The sequence below is a fragment of the Botrytis cinerea genome, chromosome 14 (genome assembly GCF_000143535.2).
Source record: "Botrytis cinerea B05.10 chromosome 14, complete sequence".
NCBI classification, from domain to species: Eukaryota; Fungi; Ascomycota; class Leotiomycetes; order Helotiales; family Sclerotiniaceae; genus Botrytis; species Botrytis cinerea.
This window is the reverse complement of record NC_037323.1, coordinates 678,892-701,980: the sequence shown is the minus strand read 5'-3', so window position 1 is coordinate 701,980 and position 23,089 is coordinate 678,892. Positions and strand designations below refer to the sequence as shown.

At 43.2% G+C, this 23,089-nt stretch overlaps 4 protein-coding genes across 5 annotated transcripts; all 4 read right to left on the bottom strand.

Moving 5' to 3' along the window:
* Positions 1-640: 640 nt before the first annotated feature.
* On the bottom strand, positions 641-1,926 carry BCIN_14g01580 (hypothetical protein). The gene is made up of 2 exons (XM_001552773.2): positions 1,682-1,926; positions 641-1,627 (listed from the first exon to the last, which is right to left on the bottom strand). Exons 1-2 carry the CDS (start codon positions 1,853-1,855, stop codon positions 710-712), a joined length of 1,092 nt encoding a protein of 363 aa, XP_001552823.2. The 5' UTR covers positions 1,856-1,926; the 3' UTR covers positions 641-709.
* Positions 1,927-3,446: 1,520 nt separating this feature from the next.
* Positions 3,447-5,357, bottom strand: BCIN_14g01570 (hypothetical protein). Of its 2 annotated transcripts, XM_024697030.1 has the most exons (2): positions 4,380-5,357; positions 3,447-4,295 (listed from the first exon to the last, which is right to left on the bottom strand). In XM_024697030.1, exons 1-2 carry the CDS (start codon positions 5,314-5,316, stop codon positions 3,865-3,867), a joined length of 1,368 nt encoding a protein of 455 aa, XP_024552844.1. In that variant the 5' UTR covers positions 5,317-5,357; the 3' UTR covers positions 3,447-3,864. The 2 variants fall into 2 exon arrangements, with proteins under 2 accessions (XP_024552844.1, XP_001552825.2); XM_001552775.2 differs by having other exon boundaries at positions 3,447-5,357.
* Positions 5,358-9,930: 4,573 nt separating this feature from the next.
* On the bottom strand, positions 9,931-11,686 carry BCIN_14g01560 (hypothetical protein). The gene is made up of 3 exons (XM_001552776.2): positions 11,074-11,686; positions 10,674-11,011; positions 9,931-10,490 (listed from the first exon to the last, which is right to left on the bottom strand). The coding sequence occupies exons 1-3, from the start codon at positions 11,168-11,170 to the stop codon at positions 10,416-10,418; spliced, it is 510 nt and encodes a 169-aa protein (XP_001552826.1). The 5' UTR covers positions 11,171-11,686; the 3' UTR covers positions 9,931-10,415.
* A 3,356-nt stretch (positions 11,687-15,042) lies between these two features.
* Bcatg2 lies at positions 15,043-22,532 on the bottom strand. The gene is made up of 3 exons (XM_001552778.2): positions 22,020-22,532; positions 15,659-21,958; positions 15,043-15,597 (listed from the first exon to the last, which is right to left on the bottom strand). The coding sequence occupies exons 1-3, from the start codon at positions 22,182-22,184 to the stop codon at positions 15,580-15,582; spliced, it is 6,483 nt and encodes a 2,160-aa protein (XP_001552828.2). The 5' UTR covers positions 22,185-22,532; the 3' UTR covers positions 15,043-15,579.
* Positions 22,533-23,089: the final 557 nt, after the last annotated feature.

Below are 23,089 nucleotides of genomic sequence, written 5' to 3'. Positions count from 1 at the left end.
ATACAAGCAAAAGTGTAAGCCGTAGAATTGCAAATCAAGCTTAACTTTTTGAGACTAGCGTGGGGCTCGGATAAACTAATAGCCGAGCCGAAGAACACCCCTTTACAGTATTTTCTTGCAAGTCTAGTTGATACATCCACTACTTGTCCAGTGGCTGCTTAAGAAGTTTCACGACTGAGCATCCTATTGTCAGGAGCAGTGCCAGTCGATCTCTTGCAAAGTGTATTCCCCAATCTCAGAGGCTTTGTCACTCCCATGGTATCAATATCTGGACATGAATGTGATTGATACCTTGGCTTGTTGACCTCCAATGGTGAGAAGAGATAATCAACCTCGTTGATGATTTTCAAAGTACAGGATTAAGTCCAAATGATATGAACAAGTCTAAATGATTATTAGAGCTTATACAAATGTTTGCTAAAACAGTTGTCAGTATTACGCCCCATTGGGCTGAATGTCGTGAGCAATGGAACATACACACTCAGTGTCATTTTCGTATTACATTACACTGATATTTCTTGGTGGACTTTATACTCTCTTATTTCATATTTATCATTTCAACTGTTGCTTGTGTACATTTATCATTCTTGAACTGAGATTATACAATGCTTCCAAATACGCATAGATACTGTTTGTCTCTTGTCTGTGTATCATTTCAATTGTTCTTTATATACATATATATACATTCATACATATTCATCAAATTTGCCTATTGCTTCAACTCCTTTGCATGCTTCTCATTAACCAAAACATAGCGGTAACGAGCTTTTCCATCCTCCATATCAACAACAGCTTGATTCGCCTCCGATAATGGTCTCTCCTGAATAAAAGGATGGATTTTATTTTTGGCAGCGAACTCCAACATCTCACTAATCTCCTTTGGTGAACCGATTGCACTACCTCCAAGTTTTACTCCCTTTCCAATGAAGGCGAACATATTCAAAGCTGGGATGACATCCTCTGGAGCTCCAACCTGAATGAATTCACCTTTGGTTTTCAGCAATGAAAGATATCCAGCAATTGGCATCTTTGGGCTAGAGACAGTGCAGACGATCAAGTCAAGAGATCTAGCGTTCTTCTTGGCCCAGTTTTCGTCTTCGTCTGTCGCAATGAATTTGGTGGCACCCATCTTCTCTGCATCGTCTTTCTTTCCGCTTGATCGGGAGATTGCAACAACCTCTTTGCAGCCGAGACCCTTTGCCCACAAAAGACCAAAATGACCCAAGCCTCCGATACCGACTATTCCAACTCGCTTTCCAGGTCCGGCCCCGTTGTTGACCAGGGGAGTCCATGTTGTAACACCTCCGCACAACATAGGAGCTGCTTCGGCAAGGGAAAGTCCATCAGGAATCTTGACAACAAAATGCGATGGAGCACGGCAGTAGTCTGCATAACCGCCGTAGGATTTGGAACCATCGGGATAAACTCCGTTATAAGTTCCAACCATTTTTGTGCAATGGTTTTCCAATCCGCTTGCACATTCCTCACACTCAGGTTTCAGACAAGCGCTTGATTGTGCACCGACACCGCATCGATCACCAAGCTTAATGTGCTTTACGTTCTTTCCCACTTTCACAGCAGTACCAGCAAGCTCATGTCCTACGCAAGCTGGGTAATTTGTCGCGCCCTACAGCCAAATCGTTATTCCTTACTTCCATATTTCAAGACGAGAAGTACATACCCATCCAGATCTCAATGTATGAATATCAGACCCACAGATGCCGCAGTAGGCAATTTTAATATCAACGTCATCCTCCGTCCAAGTCTTTGGCTCGAATTCTTGCCATACCATATTTCCCTTGGCAGCCTCCTTATCTAACGCCATCCATCCTTCAAATTTGTATGAAGATGCCATTGTTTTTGCTTTGTGTAAGTCGTCGGATGGATTCAAAGAGTCTTTAAAGTGGTTTGTAAGGGAGAGGATTCTATCTGTAGCTACAGAAGTTGGAGTCTTCGTGGGTGTAGACATGATATATGTATTCAATGATCTAATTCAGGACACTACTTCGAATGCCTTGGTATGATGATGTGCTGAAATCCACTTTTTTCCAAACTCTATTTTCGGCCGAAGATTCCAATCCAAAGAAACAGGATGAAGTAAAGTTATTTTAAATCCGCAAAGAGCACCAATAAGATATGGCTCTAGAAGGCAAATAAGCAGAACTTGCTATGGAGAAACACGGGAACCCTCCAAACTAACAAAACGATGATGTCGATAGCGATGCTAGCAGGAATGGAGTTTAGCAATCTCCGCGCTATCATTAATGAAATCTTTCGTTCCGGACGGTAGCGCCGGCTTTGTTGATAATCAGGGGTAGAAGAATCTAGATGTGAAACTATGTTGAGATTATGGAGATGTAAGGAAACACAGGATTCCGATGAAAGAAGATTATGCACTTCAAGTTTTGTGAGATTTGGGGTAATAAGGAGGGATGGAAGTGTTTACCGATGCCGAGGTCTCTTGGCTTGGATTTAATTGTGGATCTGTGGTTGATATCGATATCGACATTGACCAATTAGACAGCTCTTGGACCCTTTGAACAATAAATAGAGGGTTTCGATCAATCAGTCCATCTGAAAGCAAGAATTGACTCCCAATTATGCTATGATTGAATAGGTTAACTCGGATCAACAAACTTCGTTTGGAATGCAATAAATACCGCAACCTTATTGAACCGTCGAGTCCGAAAAGTAGAAAATATATTTCTTGTCAATGGGAGCGAGTGCTTCCTATTGCAATTATCTCCATAAAAGCTATTGCCGATTGAAAAGGAGACGCTGTCAAATGCAGTTGAATGCACGTCACATTTCTGGCATCATTGATTATTTGGTTAGTCAATTGTGCTTTGCGGATATTCCGAGACAGTTTTTCATGGAAGACATTCTCCCCACATGCACGATCTTGTAGTTCTACATAGTAAGTTTTTCTCGATAGCCTCAAGTTCGTGTCTGGGTTTTCAATTGGAACATTGTTGAAGGGACTATATGTGATTCAATTGCTGTGTGTGTAAGAGCTATATTCATTGCTGTGGTTGGTTTTTTGCATTCTCTTGTGTATCTGATATTATTTGCAGCTTGCTGTCAAAATCGCATTTATGTGAGTTTTGATGATGAATGGCAGATGAAAGCTGTCGGATGGGAAGAAATTGAAAGCGAAGAACTAGCATTTGGTGTCAACAGGTCGCATTCACGGTCCCACCAATGGGTGTATGGACTGATGGAACACTCCTCAGCTTTCAATATTTTTTATTATTTCATTCTTCATTTATTTGATATCAGAATCTGTTTTTTGATTGTTCAATCTCTAATAAATCATTATCATAATTCTTAATATATAGAAACGGATATTTCAAAGGATAATTCCAAGTCAATTTTTGTAGTTTTCTGTTAGTTCATGCACCTACTAGTGATTCCAAAAAAACAGCCAGCTAAAATTACTATTTCAATGCTCCCAATATAATTCTCTACAATGGACCCGGAATGCAACAGAAAATAGGATGTCGCTTTGCGGTCAATATCCATCTCAACTATACCTAAACACATAGTTATGCTACTCAATGATCTCGACAATAGCCCGACGTATGGCAAGCACAATTACACCACCCATACCAAACACCTGCCAAACGAACCTCAGCTTCCTTCGCCCAGCGATGTTCTTCAAGTAAATTTTCCCGATCCTTCTCCGCCTCATCCCTTCCTATCGGCCATCCATCCACAGCTTTATCAACCAAGTTCAATAGCTCCCTTGGCAATTTTCTTCCTAAATTTTCTTTTCCAAAGACATCATTAGCCCACCAATCATGTCTTTGCGGTGGCACATTCTGGGTCGAACAAATTCGATAATGTTGATCTACCAACATAAGTTTAATGAATCTCGCATGTCCCGGTTCTGCAAGAATGCTTCTCGTAAAGTTCGACTTTACATTGTAACGCATTGGACCAACTTAGTAGCCGTTCCTCCTTCACAGCTATGGAGCCCAATTCTTGAGTCGCAGGAGCAGAATGAAATCCATCATCATCATAATGCCCACCTTTCTCAATACCGAAAGTTCTCGCAAAAAGATCATCGTTCAAAGGATTGTATGCTGACTCACTCACATAAGTTTTCTGTCGAAAAGAAATTTGCATGTTCACTATATTCTGCACATCGTAGAAACATATAGATGTAGCAGCAATGTGCTCACTCCGCGTTCCATCAATATCCCAATCATTTCCAGAAAATGGATGATCCGATTTACCTAATTCGATGCTCCCAATTTGCACAAAAACTTGCAGTCCTTTTTCCCGAAAACTCTCTTATAGAGAAATGCTGTAGAATTCGTGGTCTGTGTCAATACACTCATGCACTCCTTCTGAACGCTATGCATGCGCTGGAATACCTTTCCATACAGCTTGATCGACAATAGACTTGCCATTCTTCCCTTCTTTCCATTCTTCATATGTGAATGCAGTTCCTGGTTCAGGATGTTTGTGGTCGTCATCATCCGAACTTTCGGTTGGTACTAAAGATTTACCTAGTCCTTCCTCTTGATCTGCTGCGCCGTATGTTCTAATTCGGATGGGAACACGCCCGTGCTCGCCTTTCAACAAACAATCATTCCAAGGTTCTATAACCAGTTGTATAAGCTGTTCGATCATGCCGTATATTGCTTTGTTCTTGACAGGATGTAGATTGTTGATGTAGGAAGTGATACGCACGGAGGTAGCAGAATTTCCGTCAAACTTTACCTCGCATGGTAACCATTGATAGTTTGTTGACCAGCGGTAGAGATTTTCATCCAAATAGAAGGGGACGCCGTATTTTTCCAACCCGTATGCGGCCCTTGCCACATTGCTCCCCTTTGGGTGGACCCGCGGAATTTCTGTAGTGATACCTTGTCCATATGACTTGGAAAAGCCATTCAGACCAACTTTTCCTCCGTCCAGCAAAACTTTCGTCTTTCCGTAAACGAGCGGATACAATGATGGGTCTGTAAGATTAACAACTTGTTGATCCCAACGACAAATCTGCCAATCATTGTTGTCAAATTGGGCGCGCAATTCCCCAATAGCCGTGCACAGCTCTCTCTTGAGCGGTTGAGGTACATTAATATCTGATTTGGAAACACAAGCTCCAGCATCCAAAGCAGGAACACGATTTGTAGTTCTGAACAACCTTGCCTTGTCTCTCAACTCAGCCAAACACCACTCCCAAGCTTTCTCGCTTATCAGTTGATTTTTCATAGCCATTTCGTGCCAGATTGCGATATCTTTGTCATTGAAACTACCTATGTGCCAGTCAGGTATATCGGTCAAGAAATTGGTGAGACTCATCATGGCCAGCTCCCGAGCTGTCAGGCGGGGCTTTTGTACCCACCCTTCTTCCCAATCATCTAATCTTAGGTGGAATCGCAAGTTTTTGGGTAATTCGCTGAATAGAGATATATCACCAAAACCGGGAATCTTTAAAGGACCTTATCCACTGTTATCCATGGTGAGCTTGCGAATATGATTGTTTTCATCCATTGTTGTTGATGAAGTATCACGTTATATAATGACAAATTCTGAAACCGCAAAGAAGACGAAGGAGAACAGATAAAGAGATGACTCGTAGAATCTGCCTTTGGACATCAACTAGTTTGCATCTACGAGTTTCCTTGCATTTATACTATTACATTCTCCCAGATGACTCATTGGAGGGAGCTGGAGCCTAGAGAATTACTACTATATGATAGGTGTGCTGACAATGTTGGGTCTGTGGCCAGGGGCATTTGTATAAAAATTTGCGTAAAAGAATAGATTCGCAGGTACTTAGTATGTACAGAAGTCTCTTTTAAACTTCGCCAATTCCCAGATTGGAAAGCAATTACTACTCCACGTCCCCTTTCCCAAACGTGCAATCGATCATTACGAAAAAAAAAACGCTTCAGCCCGCATGTCAACGGTCAAGAAGATGAGAGAGAAGCTTAGATCTTAAATCTTAGACGTAGTCCCACACTAGCTACCGTAGTTATGGAATCCAGTGTATACCATTCAGTCTTATCGAAGCATACGATATGGATGTGTCAAGAAACGGCCAAGCTTATACATCCATAATCTAAACGTTCTACGCTGAAAGTAAACTGCTCGAAATGGATTATCTTCCTCCCATGCTGGCCCTCGAATAATAAATGGTAGGGTTTTGTTTTCATGATAAGTGCCAACAGCACGTTCCAGTGCCCATGGCAAATTCACCTGAAAGTTCTCAACGTTCTTGATAATCTACAAAGAACGCAAGAGGACTACCTCCGGGCCGCGACCTGTAGAATCGCAGAAGGTGACATATAAGTCTCTCAGCCCTTTCATGTTTGAGAGTTTGCGGCAAACATCAACCAACATTTCACTTTACCTTGTTGAAAACCTAAGGTCTTTCTTTTGTTGCCGTCTGTAGGCGGGGGTGCCATAGGGCCCGGTGTGGAACTCTGTGAGAATCGGGTGTTTTACTTCATAGCAAAGATGGAGAGAGCGAATGCGATTGAGTTGTAGCTCTGGAACTTTTGCCAGGAATTGTGTCAATGAAATCAAAAGTTGCCAAGGAGTAAACAACATGGATGAACTCAGAATTTCTGGCTGACACAACCATCATCAGTTAAACTATCTTTTCAGTTTATGATGACGGCATATTGTCTACATGTACTTGCAACTCAAGAGAAGCAAAATCAGATTCCATGATTTAAGCGCCGTTTTCTTCCACGATTGACATGTTGCTTTTACTATTCCCGCATGAATAAAGGGACCATCTAGTCCCCAGCAAGAAAGAGCTATGCAGGCAATGTGTGCATATCTCCAGCTGATCCAAGGTTCAAAGCTAACATGATCTTTTGGTCTAGCGATACAAGACAGAAGCACTTGCTTGAAATGCTTTGGATTTTTTTCTCCCTGGCCGTACATCGGCCGCTGCAATGTGCAAAACGAGCCCGAGATCCACGACTACTTGCTCGTATATTGATCTACGAATATCGAAACATAGTCTTGAAACAAAGCTACTCGATATCTGCTGATTGAACACAGAGGTCTCGCAAGTTTCTGCCACCATACCAGAAGTATGAGGCTTTGCCATATTCTCTTTTCTTAATTTTCAGTCCGGTGCGACTTGTCTTGACGATGCAATATTAATAAAGATGTTAGAAAACAGGGCCCGACGACGTGATTCAGAAATACCTGGGAGATAAAAAAGATAACAGTTGCATAGTCAGCAAAATTTCGAAGAATCGGCCGTTAGGTGATTTCATGTATCGAAAGATTCAAATAATTCACTTCCGCTAGTCTAGCTGCCACATCATACCACACATATCTCCTGCAGACCAAGAGAGACTTGAAAATATTAACATTGAGTAAATTCTCCATCTATTCTTCCATAGAATGATTTCTACGAATAGACCGGACTCGAATGCTCCTTCAAAGCAGCGTTCTACTTTCCCCTTATCTTTCTTTATACGCAACTTGCAAAAGGTGATGTTTGATTCTAGGAGTGGAAGGAAGATATCTCAATTGAGGTTATAGAAAGTAACAGCAACATTAAAATAAAGTATTTGAAAGTCCCATCATTCTACGCAAGAACTTGAAAAACAAAAAAAAAAACATCACTCATACCATAAGATACAGACAACTCTCGCATAACACCAGCCATAGCCACAAAACTCAAAAGATATCGCACAAGTTTGAATGCAAATGCAAATACTCGAGAATTCCAATCTACGAAAATTCTCGATTCCTAGTCAGAGTTACATTATAGAAGAGACTATATCGACAAAAACAGCAGATGCAAGCAAGACGAAGATAAAAAAAAAAAAAAGCATCAAACATTGTTAATCAACTTGATACCTAGACCTAGAAAGAGTGAAGAAGAAGTAGGAAGAGACACAAATCCAATCCCGTGGCTGTATAAAATACCTTCTTATGTAGAAAATGGAGAATTCTTTCACAGGCTGCAATTGGCCAGAATAGTGCAAACTCCAATTTGCAAATACATTTTGAAACGGAATGCCGGCGATTGGTGGTAAATAGAGAGGGGAATAACCACTCAACAGTCCGAAGGGACTACCACCAAATCATCAGAGACCAAAACAACAATCAATCACGAGGGAACTTACAGTGGCCGATTCTTTTGATTGTCAGGCTCGCCTTCGCAAACGGGAAGTACTACTATAGTTCCATCTTTGAACACGTTGGAGAGAAGCTACTTCCCGTATCTATAGATGCGCTCCCGTTCTCCATCGCGTGCTTCTGACGTGGACTTATTTGCTTGTTCTGCGATTTTTAAAACACGTGCAATTCGTGTATTTGGAGATGGAGATGATATTCAAGTAAAAGTGATAATGCGTACCATCTCCCGCGCAAAGCCTGATGAAAGGAACAACGCTTCGTGAAATTTCTCCTTGTGCCCCTCGACGAACTCGTCTGGTTTCGCACATGCGTCCTTGCAATATGGTAGTGTTCCGGCCTCGTCAGATTAAATACTACGTAAAATTTCTAGAATGCAGCTCACAGTTTCAGATAGTCAGAAAGTTCTGTGTTGTCGAGCGCTTCCACGCGCATTTGGTAAAGTTAGGAAATCATCAAAATGTTACAGGATTGAAGGATGGGAAGACAGATATACTCTCTCTTCTCAAATCTGCCCACTAACGTGAACGAGAGCATCATCGAAAGGCTACCATCGTTATAAATCCTCCAAGGCTCGCAGATCCGACTTCGACACAAGATGTAAGGACCAGGAGTAATATCATCCTTTCCATTTCGGAAGGCTACGAAATATCTCCCTCCCATATCCCACCCAAAAAGAACACCAAACGCAAACCCTTACAAATCAACACTATCCTCTTCTGCCCCCCCGAAAAATCTCACTCCAAAAGACCAAACCAGTCAAAAGCAATCCCCCAGCTCTAAACCAAAGAACCAACTTTCTTACACCTACTCCTCAGCAATTTCTTCGCCACCGCCGCGCCCACCGAGAAAACTCCAAATAATACGATATCCTCACAAGTTACAACGCGACCACAAGTTGAGGAAAGATGGTGGTTCCAGGAATATAATCAGCCACGCACAGATGACAGGATGCGATGAAAAATTCAAACGTAACCCACGCAATCAATCAATCAATCCATCACTAGACATTGCAAGCTGTTTAAGCTTTACAGTCACTATAACTTCCATATCGATTAACGAAGATGATCTACGTATCAGTGCATCTCGCGACGGGAAATTTCCGACCGCCATAATCTCCACAAGTTTTCAAAAACAAATCTGACGGATGGAAGCTAGCTCGAAAACACATTGGAGCAGGGGAAGCGCAACGACGTGAATCTTCGAATAGCACGCCAATAGAATGATCTGGTGAACAATACACCGGGTGCAAAGAAATGAATAAACACACTTATACTTCCACTTATACTTCCACTTCCACTTCTGCATCAACATTGGCGTAAGGAAGGAAAGAATGAAAGAGAATCATAAGATAAAACAAGTCAAGTCACTAGTGCAAGAAAAATTAGATTACACTGACTAGAGGAATAGGAACTATCAGCCGACTTTATATGTTAATTATAAATTCTCGAGTTTTCATGTAATTGAAAGAGAAAAAAAAGACTTTCTCACTTATCGGATATGACTACAATCGATGACTTCCTAGTCCCCCCCTAAAATTGACGTCACCATGTAAACCTTAAGGGGTGGTTGTGATAAGATAATACTTGCGAAAAAACAAAAGCGAGTTGAAATGGTAGATCATACTAGAAAGACTAAAATGATGATAGGAAGAAAAGGAACGCCAGGAAACCATTATTTGAATAGAAATCTTATACTCACGCAAAACTTCAAAGGTGCAATACATCAATCACAGGGGTCAAGGACAGCCAACTAGCAGCATCATGACGACAGAACAGGAATATTCAGCAATACGCAAATTGCCAGATTTTAGAAAAGCGGATATGTAACTTGATTCAAAAACTATATAACAAACCGACCCTATCTCTCCCATGAAAGATAACCTCAACTGTATTACCACCCATACACCTAAAGCCAATCACCCATTGAATTGCATCAAAACCATCACAACTCCCCAATAGCCACTAGGAAATAGAGATAGATGGACTTGAAAACGCAATTGACGGAATGGAAGCAAAGATGTTAAATATGCCAGTTCCTTACGCCCGCTAAAAACCATATTATAAACGAAGATGTAGAAGAATTGATGTGTTGAGCGGGTGGATAGAGGTGATCTTGACCCGAGATATAGTATCGCTAGTGGCAAATGGCGACTTTGGGGAAATCTCAACTACCGACATAGATTCCATGGACAGTAGAGTTCGATGGCCAACATGACGATTGAACAAGTATTTCCATCGTCTCCCCGTATATAATCTCGGGCGGGATGCGTTTCTCAGGAGAGAGTGAGGTGTCTAAATCCCCTTGATAACTTGGGTTCGCTCGGCATTTAGTTGAGCTGCATTTCGATCGTGACATTCCTTCTTGCACTGTGATGAAATGAGTCAGCCCACAATTCCATCTTCACACATGATATCTGAGAGCACATCTCCTAATCCGACTTGCCACCATTGAATCTGTTTCCCTATGCTAGGCTCATGAAATACCCCTTGAGGAACAGATTCCCCAGCACTAGATTCAGGAGATACATCACCGGAGATAGGGCAACTCACGTCTTCTAATTTCACACACTTGTGATCCTCCAACATTCTGTGCTTCCCACAGAATTCGCCTTCACAGAATCCACAGTGTCCTACAATTCGTTGTGCTGCCACCCCGCAGTCCTTGTAATTACACTTGATCTTCCTCGGTGGCATACCGCCTCTTAATGTTCCGGCAACGTGGATTGTCGAGTCTCGAGTAATGTTATTCGAGGTGAGAGTTGAAGATGGCTGTAGATGTCTTCCAGCGTGTACGAGACGGAGTGTTGACGATGGCGAGGATGTGCGGATAGAGAGGAGATGGGCGAGGTTTGAAATGGTGGTATCTTCGGGAACGGTTATGGGTATAGCTAGATGGCGAGTTAGTTGGGAACTTTAAGAATGCATAAATGAATCTGGGAATGCAACATACTGTCGCCGGACAAAACCTTGACAAAGATTTGCATTGATTCCGATTGTAATTCTGGAGAGGCGGACCTGGACGAAGTGGCGCTTGAAGGGGTATACATGATGATGATGGTGGTGATGGTGGTGATGGTGATGATTAATAGTATGTTAATTGAGGAGGACTTGAGAGGATTATCAATGAGAATACGGATGAATTTGAAGCGAGTCTGTTGAGGAAGAAAGAGAATTGTTGAATGGAATTGGAAAATGATTAAGAAGAGAAGATTAGTTGTCTTGGTTGTGGTTGTGTTCGTTGTACTTGTATTCGTAAGAAGAAAGCAATCGAAGGTTCTTGGTGACAATGCGATTGGGTGTCTTGTGACGAGGACCGGAGACGAGAACGTAATCTACCGTGCAAGTATTGGTACTGGTGACTATGACTGGGACTGGGACTGGGCTGGGACTGGGACTAAAAAGTCTTATCTGGAGGGCGGGAGTCGAGGCGGTATCGGGCTATTGGGTTTGATTTCGATAGTCGGATTATCTTTTAATGCAACTGTTTGTTGTCGACTTCCTATTCCTTGACGGGTCGATGAAAGACGATGGATTTGTTTCGTAAAGTTGTGAGTTGTGACAACGTGGTGATGGAATGTGATGGTGGAGGGGGGGGGGAGGGATGGAAGAGATGCGTATATATATATATATGTATGTATGTATATATGTATATACGTATATACGTATCAGTGATATTTTAAATGTACAAGCAACAAGGACCTTTGCCTCTGAATGGGAATTAGATCGCATTTGGGATGGGGATGGCAACTAGGTATGTACGGCTATCATGGAACAGATGGGCGGGAAGTAACAAGACTGGCTCGGCTGCTCCATTCAGAATTCGATGTACGGTTGAATGAATGGATGGGTGTGTGGGTGTGTGGGTGTATGTATGTATGTGTCTATGTATGTATGTATGTATGTATGTATGTATGTGTCTATTCATCGATGTATCGATGTGTGTATGTATCGATGTATCTATGTATCTATGTATCTATGCATCTATCTACCGTATCTATCGATGCCATCATATCGCTGGAGCAATGGATCATTAGATTAATAATCCAACACCCGACGTGAACCTAATGATGATCTAAAAAGTCCCCTAGATCCACCTTTTCGCCAGTGAAAGCATGGGGCCATGGTGGTGCTAACGAGTGACTAGTCTTACAAAGTACCAAGTAGCTAGCCTCTCTACTAAAAACACGCCATCTCCCTCTTACTTCCGCACCGTGCATCTATTTACATACACGACCAAGTCTCCTTGACTCCTCTCTCTCTCTCTCTCTTTCTCCACTCCCTCCCATGAGTTCGCCTTGCTCCCTCCCTCTCCACCTCTCTACAACCCGAAAAGCCAAAAAGCCAAAAAGCCAAAAAGCTCCAAGGAACTCCCTTGACATTTGAAGATTGAGATATATCAACACATCATGCTTTTGTCCTCATGTCATTACTCGGTCTGGAGTATTCTTCATGTAACGCTTTATCTGGAACCTACTAATCAGTCATAAGGGATCTAATTATGACTTTAAATTGCAGTACCGATCATCATAAATTGGTGGTTGGCAACAGATGATCATCGTCCATCTTTCATCCCACACTGCCAGTAGAGTATCGGTAGCTCAAAGAAAGTTCATGGCGTAGAGCTGAATCGCCAACTCCATCATTCAACGCAGACCTAGGCACGTTGTACTTTCTAGAGAAGAGAAGCCGAATTACGGCAAATGGTTGATTGAATAAATAAACAAAAAGACCAGATTCCAGAAAATGCCTTGCTTATTGTATCGAATTCCGGATTCGCTAGTCTTGATTATTGATTACATACGCTCTCTCGTATAACTACCTACACCATACTATATTACCACCGACGGCTCCTCCTCGTCCCATCTAACCAAGCCATTTCAAGCCCTCGGAAATGTGTTGTTACAGTATTTCTTGATACATATCGGGGGTACCCTTTTCCAAAAGGAGGCTTTAAACCCCGAACCTCACTTCCCAGGAAAAGCCATTCCGCCTTATCTCTCATCAATGGCACCACACTGTTAGGGACTCGTATAATCTCTCAACTCTTTCGCAACTTCGGAGTCTTTTGAGTCTTCCAAGTACCGGTGTGATTGGACCAAAGAACACCTGTCCTTCTCGTGTCCTCGACTCAGGTACTTTCGAAACAGCACTCTTAGGATGAAGCAATTCGGAAACAAACTATCTGGTGCTTGAAATCCACGAGCATTTCTCCTTCACACTGACGACTGGGTGGATTCTAAACCGTTCAGCCACCCTGACTCATGCCACGCGACGAGGCTATTTACTCCATGCGCCACTAGCCACCACGCTAAAAGAGATAGCCACAAGTGTTCGATTGTTCGATTAGTTATTCGATTAACATTTTGTATTTTGTTAGTTTGCAAGCCAAACGGAGCATATCGGTGTTGACCCTGTGGAGTACATCAAACTTTATTCCACGAGTACGATGTGCATCGCACACTGTCGAGAAAACACACTTTTGCCACATACATCATATGTTTGATAATCAACCAACTTTTGAATCAAATTTTTTCCCCAAAAAAGCTTGACATGAACTTTCGCAACAGCACCAAACTACGACTCCGGACAATTCTCGACAATCCTCTCCTCCACACCCAAGGTATCCTGACTCACTACCCATGAAAGAAATTTCTCCATTTCGATCATCCTGCATACAATCTGCATTACCCAATCCCTTTGATTCGATCGGCAACAGCGGCATCAAAACCGTCCACGATTCCCTTTGCCGATTTCTTCATGCATGCGCCATCCATCTGCACCGCCATAAGGTTAATATCCGAAGAACCGCAATATGCGCCTCGAATCCGTCGACGTCTGTACAGCTCTTCGAACCATGCATCGTCAAACTAGAACCCGAATCGCTAATCGGATATCTACATCTAGATACATTAGCTTAACATATACACATAAAGCTAATACCAAGACCTTCAGATATGCAACAAAGTGACAAATCTGCTATCCTATCTTCTTCTCCAGCGTCTCCGGAAAAATATGGATCTCGAATGGTAACCTAAGCAAGAATCACATCTCATGGTTACACACTTATTATATCTCAATACTCTCCAACCTGCTAATCTAGACCACATATTCAACTCAAACACTCCCATCCCTCCCTTCCCTCAACCGTAACTCCCTATCAACACCCCTCCTACCTACCTAGAGGCCACAAAAAACAGTAAAATATAACCTCTCCCCCAAACAATTCCGTGAATCCTACACCAAACATCCCATACCATAAGGTTAATCAAAAACAATACATCTACCCAGCCCAGGAACCATCTACCCAATAACCCCTCCCCCCCCCCCCCGAAATCCTATAATCATAATATCATTCTTTCATCCCATTCAAATCCATTCCATCCAGATCCATCCAAACCACAAAGAATCCATTACATTCAATTAGACGATTGAAGAAAGAGTCTCGCTTCGCACGCAGTTAATTCTCAATTCCTCCCTCCCTCCCTCCGGCCCTTTTATTATTATTATTTTCTCCTTTCCCTTTTCTTTCTCTTTGCGCTTTGGAACTCTGAACTCGGAACTCGGAATGGTATAAGTAAGTAAGTAAGTAAGTAAGTAAGTAAGTAAGTAAGTAGACAGCAAGCATATTTTTTACTATATGATGTGATATATATGATATGATATGATACTGTATAATACAAGAAGACATTATAATATATCCCATCATTTCTCTACAATCCTATCTCTACAATTCTATCATACATCCATCCACCCTTTCCCTCTCTCTTTCTCCAATCCCCATCCTCCTCAACGAACTCGCAAGATGATAAATACCACCACCTAAACTACCCATGATAGTCTAATCACCCATCCATTCACATTATTCACATGATCAAATCTACTCCTCATACACAAACTATACATCTCGTTTCATTCCATTTCATTTCATTGCATTCCAAATAATCTAATTATATATAGGCATGTACGATATATTCATATACCTCCTTACCCATCTCACCTCAGCCCCTCACCTACTCCTTAATTCCATCAAAATTCAAAATCAAAACCAATCTAATATAATCTTGTTGTTCCCAATTGCATCCTATCGCATTCCAGTCTGCATACTGTCCCATCCCATCCCATCCTAAATAATCCATCCCAATCCAATTCCGAGCACCCAATCCGTAGATAAAAAATCCTAGCCCAGTCCCAGAACCATAAAATAACTCCGGGTTCCATCCGCCAACTCTATATGAGAAGGAAGAACGACCAGTAATCAAGAAAAAGAAAATACACCATTCTCAATGCTCATACAGAAACCCCCTTCACTATGCTTGCACTTGTGCAATCTCGCATTTCAAACAAATTTATCATGATATCAATTTCAAACCTTCCCTTAATATTTTTGGTTGTTTGTTTTGCGTTTCCTCCTATTTTGCATGGTCTTTGTCAAAAGTGAGTTGCTACGGGGAGAAGCTCAATGCTTTTTGTATTTCTGAACATCAAGTTAGCAAATTATTTTTTCACAAAGATAATACATCAAAAAAAGAACTTACAGCATCAACCCTCTCCAGATTCTTCTTATCCAAAGTATTCGTAGCCCCCATCAACACTTGTCCAGCCCCCTTTGCCACTCCAATCACTGGCCTCAATATCACAGTAGGAGCATGCTTTCTCACGGCCTTCAAGACCCCCTTAGCATTGCCATCTTCCATAACTTCTCCCGGAACTGCAATAATTGCATCTCGAGCCATGATCAGATCTCGCTGTAAGCTAGCGTACCCGCCCCTGAGACCTTGCATTACACCAACCGGTTGATTCGCATAAAGTGAGATTTGCTTGCGTTCATCTTCGTCATCGCTGGAATTGGCATGGGGGAGAGAGGAATCTTGTGGCCCGAGAAGACCTTCAGCGCCTTGTAGAACGGTTTGTACGCCAATGGCAACTTTAGCACCAAGTTTTACAAGTTCAGTACCCGTGGTTTTGGCAAAGATCGCAGCGCCTCTGGAAATATTCCGGACGATTCTTCCATCCTTCTTATATTCGTTCATGGGTATCACAACAAGATCTTTGAAACCACTTCCAACGTTGACGATTGAACGGACTGGGGCTAATCCGGCCAAGATACCGGGAAGTTGATTTTCTTTGACATCTGGCGTCCAAATGTCATTAAGGACTTGGCCCATTTTGTCGAACCCAGAACAACCGTGAATGATACAATGTCTAAGGGTCATATCAGCTCCATCGAGGATCATGAAGTTCATGAATTCTGTCGTGCGACCGGAACGAAGACCAGAATAATCGACACGCTTTGGCTTGAAATCCAATTTGACATCAATCGAGTTGACTTCCACTCTTTGCAAAAATGGTTTCTCGCCCGGAGCTTCAGGTTCAATATCCGATTCTACCTTGAATTCGAAGAATCTAGTGATAAAGTCAAGAGCATCTTGGTCAACGTGAAGACGAAGTGGAAGAATAGTCACTTTGATGACCATCTCAGTTGCAGCAAGTGTCGGAACAGGTTTGACATTGATGATTTCGATGTGAACCATATTTGACCCCTTTTCTCTTTCACCTGCATCTTGCATGTAAGTGGCAAATTTTCTCCAGGTCGAAGTACGAATGTTATCAAACACCTCCAGGTCATTTACACGAATGTCAATGGAGCTTTGGGTTTCGCCACTCAAGGGTGGGAAAGTCACAAGGTCAACACAGACTCCTTTCAGCTCGAATGCAATCTTATGATGTTTGGTACGATTGAGTCGAAGCTTTTTGGCTGCACGCCCGCCTCCTTGTCTACTCGGAGTGACAGTATAACTCGTGGTTGCTATTGACTCCGTCTCGGTAGCATTGTCGTTCAGCTGTTGATTGATAGCTGCAGCGAGTTCACGGGGATCGCGGCTGTTGGGAATGTCGATCCACATTGAGTTCAGCAAAAAGGTTCCACGCTCAGTGTCTTCATCATCATCGATATCCTGCTCCCAAGTCGAGCGCCTTTCATTCCGAGCACGCTTTTCAATGGCTTTGGATTCGATATCTTGTACAGCCTTGGAGATTGTATCCCGAGTGTCTTGCCAATCGTAGCCATCAAACAGATTCCAGATTATGTGTACATCTCGTACGCGCACCCTCAACGGACTCTTTTTGACCTTGCTGTAGTTTGATGTATCATAGGTATTCCTAGCTGAGTTCCACCTATGAGCGGAGTGCTCCAGTGACGAGCCTGTCCCAAAATGATCCTCGTGGAACGATAGAGCTACGTTATCAATTTCTGGCTCTTCCGCAAAGCTGTCTAGTAAGACACCATCCCGAGTATCACGTGCGGTGAGGTTCAGAGATGCTAATGAATCTTCTACATCATCAAGAACAGCTTGTTTGTACCCATCGTCGGATGAACCTTTACAGTAATCGGAATCGAAGCCGAGTTCGCTTTCACCTTCTTCAGTTAAGTCCCCAAGCTCTGTGAAATCGTTGCTGAATTCGTATTGACCTTCGGGAGTTCCAAAAGCATCTATTGATACAGACGCCAGAAGGTTGTTAAGTGGAACAACTTTTGTTTGATAAGTGTTCTCTTCCTTTTTCGGTGGTTTTCCCGGCGGAGCCAATTTACCAAGCACGCTGATCAATGTTTGAGTGGAATCGGCACAAGATTCAAGCACGAAGAGATCATCTCGTAACTCAACATCAAGACAATTCTGGCCATCATCGTCAACTGAAAGAAGAACGGTAGCCTTTGCAGATGAGATGTAGCTGACTGACACATAGCCCGTTGAAGTGAGATCTGCCACTTGATTACTGCCACCATTGAAGGAATTCCTGTTATGATCTGATTGCACAGTACTTGCAAGATGAGCAACATTGTCAATGACAAGAAGAGAAGCCTTGCTTAACTCAGCTGTGACACTTGCGTTCTGATCCTTTGGTAAAACTGCAGCTACATGTGCTTCGGTCAATACGGCAAGTATTTTTGAAGGCAAGCCCAAAGGATTGAGGCCAACGATGCAGTCTTTTAGAACGACATCAATGGTCATTGGCTTAGCCGGACTACTACTAGACGCGGGGCGTTTTTCAACACCTTTCTCTTTGCCTTTTGGAGTTTGTGGTTGGGCTAAGTCCCTCAATGTAGCGACTGACGCTGTTATACTAGCCGACATTTCATTCCCAGTTGCAGTATCGGCCAGCCCGAGCAGTACCATCAATGTTGGAACGCGATATTCAACTCTCAGATTCCAGAGCTTGATTTTCACGATAGGCTCCATCTCATCACCAATCAATCGCGCCATGATGCTTGGAATTCTTAACTCTGGCCTATTGAATACTTGATCTGTGCCCGCGCCGATCAACTCCTCAGAATAGTTTCGATATGCAGAAACCGTGCCGACACTTAATGCTACCAGTGATGGTATGGGGATCTGCGCCATATCCAAATCAGTAGCCTTGAGTTGTAGACTCCCCACAGAGTTGTTGACATCAACATCGATACCGAGCTTCTTGATCTTGACCAAGGACAAAAGACCCGGTCGATCATCGTCGGGTAAATACTTTGTAACTGTGGAAAGTCTTGCGACCTCTTCACCCAATTCTGGAAGATAACTCAACTCGTTCAACCTACCAATTTTGGCCTGTAGATCGTCCACAGTAAGTCGGAGCACAGATCCTTGTTGTCGTTGACGAAGTAGAGTATCAAGAAGGATATCATCATCTTGATCATACTTTGAATTTGATGGTGCGATTAATGCCAACAATCGATCTATATCGTTGTCCTTAGGCGCGTTCAGGAACTCAATTCGCGTCGTAGAAACGTCAATCACAATAGCAGGGTCGTCAACAGAGTGCCTGAGGTGTGGCCCGGATAATCTGATCTTGTCGATGCCAATACCGATTCCTTCCTCGCGACTGATCAACTTCACAGCAGAAGTTTCAACTCCCACGCTGCATTCAGTGCCTACCAAGTCAAGAATCAACCCGCCAATCCTAACATCTGCCTTGTTTTGTACTGCCATTGTTTGATCATCAGGTTCAATAGGTGTGTTGAATTTCACGCCCTTTGACTTCGGCTTTATCACTGGGCTGGAAATGACTGTCGTGTTCGAAGCCATCGAGCTACCAAGGTTGAGTACGCTACTCAATCCACCAAACCAGCTAAATGTCTCATCAAGATGTTGTAGGTCAACCGCCACATGTAGGGGCAAAGTGTGAACCTCAAATCGAGTGCCATCATGGCTTTGGTATATGTTGGCAGACACATCGATGCCAGCAGAAGCAGCAAGATCACGAGTAGAAGCTCTCATTTGAAGACCTGCGTCAAAAGAAACAATATTTTCTTGAGCGTAGCCAAAAATAAACTTTTGCAGTGTTACGCTAGTCTTGGTAGTAGTGTCCGAAGGATTTCTAGAGACATTGAGCCCCTTGATTGTGGTCTTGAGAAGAACATCCGAATCCAATGCCTTCGTCTGTGGTTCTGCAATCCGTGAACCCAATGTACCCTTAAGATGTTCCAAGAACTTGAGTGATACAGTTTGAGCACTGACCCTGAGATGAGGTTCAGGAGAGCTAGAAGTAGGCTTGCTTGATACAGTGGCCGCTTGTGTCTTCTTTTTCATAGACTCTTGAATTTGGCAAACAAGCTTATATATGAGTCTGCCTATAGATATATCAAATTGAGCCAGTAAATTTCCCACGTCAACCTCAATTGATTTGTTCTCCTCAGGCTTCTGTGGTGGCTGTGTTGGGACTCTCGGTGTTGGTTTGGGCGATGACCGGGAGCGTTGCTCTCTAGGTAGATGAGTAGAAAATGCCCCAGGAAGATCCATTGTATTTGAGTGTGAGTCACTATGGCCATCGAACGTGCTGCCAAAGAGTGCTGATTCAGCAGCTGCATCTACAGGATCAGAAGAAGGATCATTCATCGCCGGAATATAAATAGCGACCTGATCAAGGCTAAAGATCTGCTTCGTCATTCGATTATAGTCATCAGAAGTAACGGTGGACTTCACCGAAACATCACTTGAAACTTTGTGTAAGAGGCGGGACTGGCGTGGAGTTTCCGAGCGCATAGAACCTATGCTCCTACTCGAAGCATGTAGTGGCCTCAAGGGCAAGATTGTGGATTTCTCAAGGGAATCAATATCTGATGCGCCATCCGAAGGAATATAATGGCGAGCGTTTTCAAGATTGTCGAGCTTCTCCCCTCGGAAATTATAGTCCGTTGGAGTGAGTGGTGGAGACCTTGCATCTTCGCTCTCAGTGCCTGAATCTGCCCACCCGCCAGGAATTGGAGCGGCAGAAGTAAATGAGACTGCACTCATGTACATGCTCTCAGCTTCTTCGTGACTGAATAATTGAGACTGCGCAAGATCATCTCCTATCTCTTCATTGAAAGTTGAGCTGCTACTCTCACTCATAGAATCTTCCGATGGAACTCTAGACTGCTGAACTAAATAAGTCCGATCAAGTGGCGCGGTAGTGGGCGGAAGTGTTGGCTGTGAATGAGATATTCGCTCCACAGAGAATCTAGTATGAGCTCTGGGTGGTAGCATGGTAGATTGTAACATATTGTGAGCCCTGTTAACGCTATGGAATGCGTTAAATTCTGGTGTCTGACTAGAAGGCGAGGAAATATGAGCAGAGGCCCTTGGCGTCGAAGTGCGTGAATTTTCGCCAGGTGTGCTATGTTCAGATTGTGATTGTGAAGATCTCATATCGTTTCCCTCAGGGTGGTCCAAAAGTAGGGAGTCGGTAACTTGGTCAAGGATTGCCGAGCTTTGAAGCAAGCTATCTCCCATCTCGCTGGTGTCGACATCCCCAATCCCACTCCCGGAAGGACTGGAATGGCCATCTTCTGATGCATCATCGAATTGTCCACTGTCATTAGCAACAGTCGAAGCTTTAACCGATGGCGAGGTTTTTACGGGCCTCAAGGGTGGCGAAGGACGTTTTATTTCCGGCAGTGAGGATTCGGAGACTCGTAGTGACGAAGCAGGAGATGATGGGGGGCTAGGAGAAGCCACTCGATCAAATCCACCAGCACTTTCCACAGACATAACTTGTGTTTCTTCTGATGATCGCTCCTTTTCGGCAGCCCTCCTAGGTTCTGTTATGTCAGAGTGCGGAGGTACTGGCGATACAACCGAGGATGATCGAGAGAGTGTCTGAAATAGATTTGCCTCTGTGATAAGTGCTCCTTGAATATTGCTTAGACAGACCAGTCTCTTTCCCTCCTTGAACAATGATGTTATGTCCTTCCCCCCTCTTGTCTGGGTAGACTCAATATCATGTGTAACTCCCTCAATATCGACATCGTCAATCTTTAACTGAACTGTTACTGGATCCGTGGTACGGTTTGACGTGGGTCCTTCTGCAGGAATATCAAGATCTACATTGAAGGTAATCCCATGCACCCTTACTTGTAGCCTGTCCACAATGCCCTGCAAGAATCTAGCCATGAATGCCGGTAGCGAGAGAGCCGTTCCAGTTCCAACAGGTGAATCTCCTCCTTCATTAGACGTAACAGACTCTGACACATCCTGCGTCTCCCCAAGAATTGCGGCTTCCAACTCTTCTTTCTCTTCTCTCGATTCCGTTTGTAGAAATGATGCCGCGAGATCCTCTGCAGTTGGAAGTGTAGGATCTAGCCCCTGGTTCTTCGATGTCGACTTCTTCCTGAACCTGTCATGGTTCGTCCGTGGATTATATACACCCTTCTCCTCCCTAACCCTCAACTGCACATCCACTCCATCAACTTCGACCAATATCGGGCTACTATATATATCGACCGGTATCGTGAGCCGCAGCAGTAAAACTTTAGCTTTACTTAATGCGATCGTGGAAGGAAGTTGTAGTAAAGTCTCGAGTTTCTACATCTCGCACATTAGCATGGCATCCTTATCCTCGGCATCAAATTAATAGAATAAGTACCTTTAATCTCAACCCAACATCCTTAAATTCAAACGTGCTATTTTTCCCCCACGCAATATCCAAATTTTCTAAATCCAATGCATCCGTCTCGAAGACTTCCAAACTCGAAAGCGCATATTGCAGCAACCGTTTGGGCATCGAGGATAATTGGAAATAAGACGCCATTGTTGCTTGCGACTTCGTTAGGCAAGGAGTTATTAAAAGTTATTAGAAGAAATCAACGCCTCTCAGCAAGAATGTCTTAAAGAACACTGGCAAGGAAGAAAATAAGAAGTTTCGGCGTATCTGATAGATGGTTTTGTCTTAAGAAGAGAAAGGGCGACTCCTGACGTCGACCTCGTGCACTGATATTGTCCGGGGCAAGATGGGATTCATACTTGACCGTACCCTCAGATCTTTCAAGTCGCTACAGTCAAATATATCAATAATAATCGGTGAATGTATTGGTCAACCGACCTTTGCCACTGTTGATGAAGATTCCCTACCGTAATGGTAGGTACTTTGGAATGGTTCAGTAATGGATTGGAGGTGGAAAGATGGAAAGGTTGGTTTAGGTAGAAGATAACCTACCCAGGATGTATGTGGGTTGCGAGGGCGAGTGATTGTTTTCGGGCGATATCCTTATCGATAAGAGACCACTAAGTTTCCTCGTGCGGGTATGGCTTACTGGTACTGACGTGGATTTATTCATGTACACAGCATTGGCTGGATGGTTGGATTCGTTTTTCTTGTCGAGCCAATCAGTATATTTATTCTACGAGCACGATTGCCCAGAGGGGAATTTCACGAGCCATTTCTGCTACGTTTGAGAGCCTACGAGAAAGTCATCATGCAGAGGTTTTGGAATTTTGTATATTGTAAAGGCACTTCTGCTCTACACTAGGTTTACATAGAACTATACCTCTGTTTTGTATACAAAGCTAACCTCATGTGTTTTGTTAGTGTCCATGTATGATCATATGATATAGTCTGGGGCTCTTTGATGTTTGACGAGAAGGTTTGGAAGGAGGATTTGACCAGAATAAGCTTTTGAAAGAGAAACGGAAGAGGAGAGAGTAGGGAGACCATTC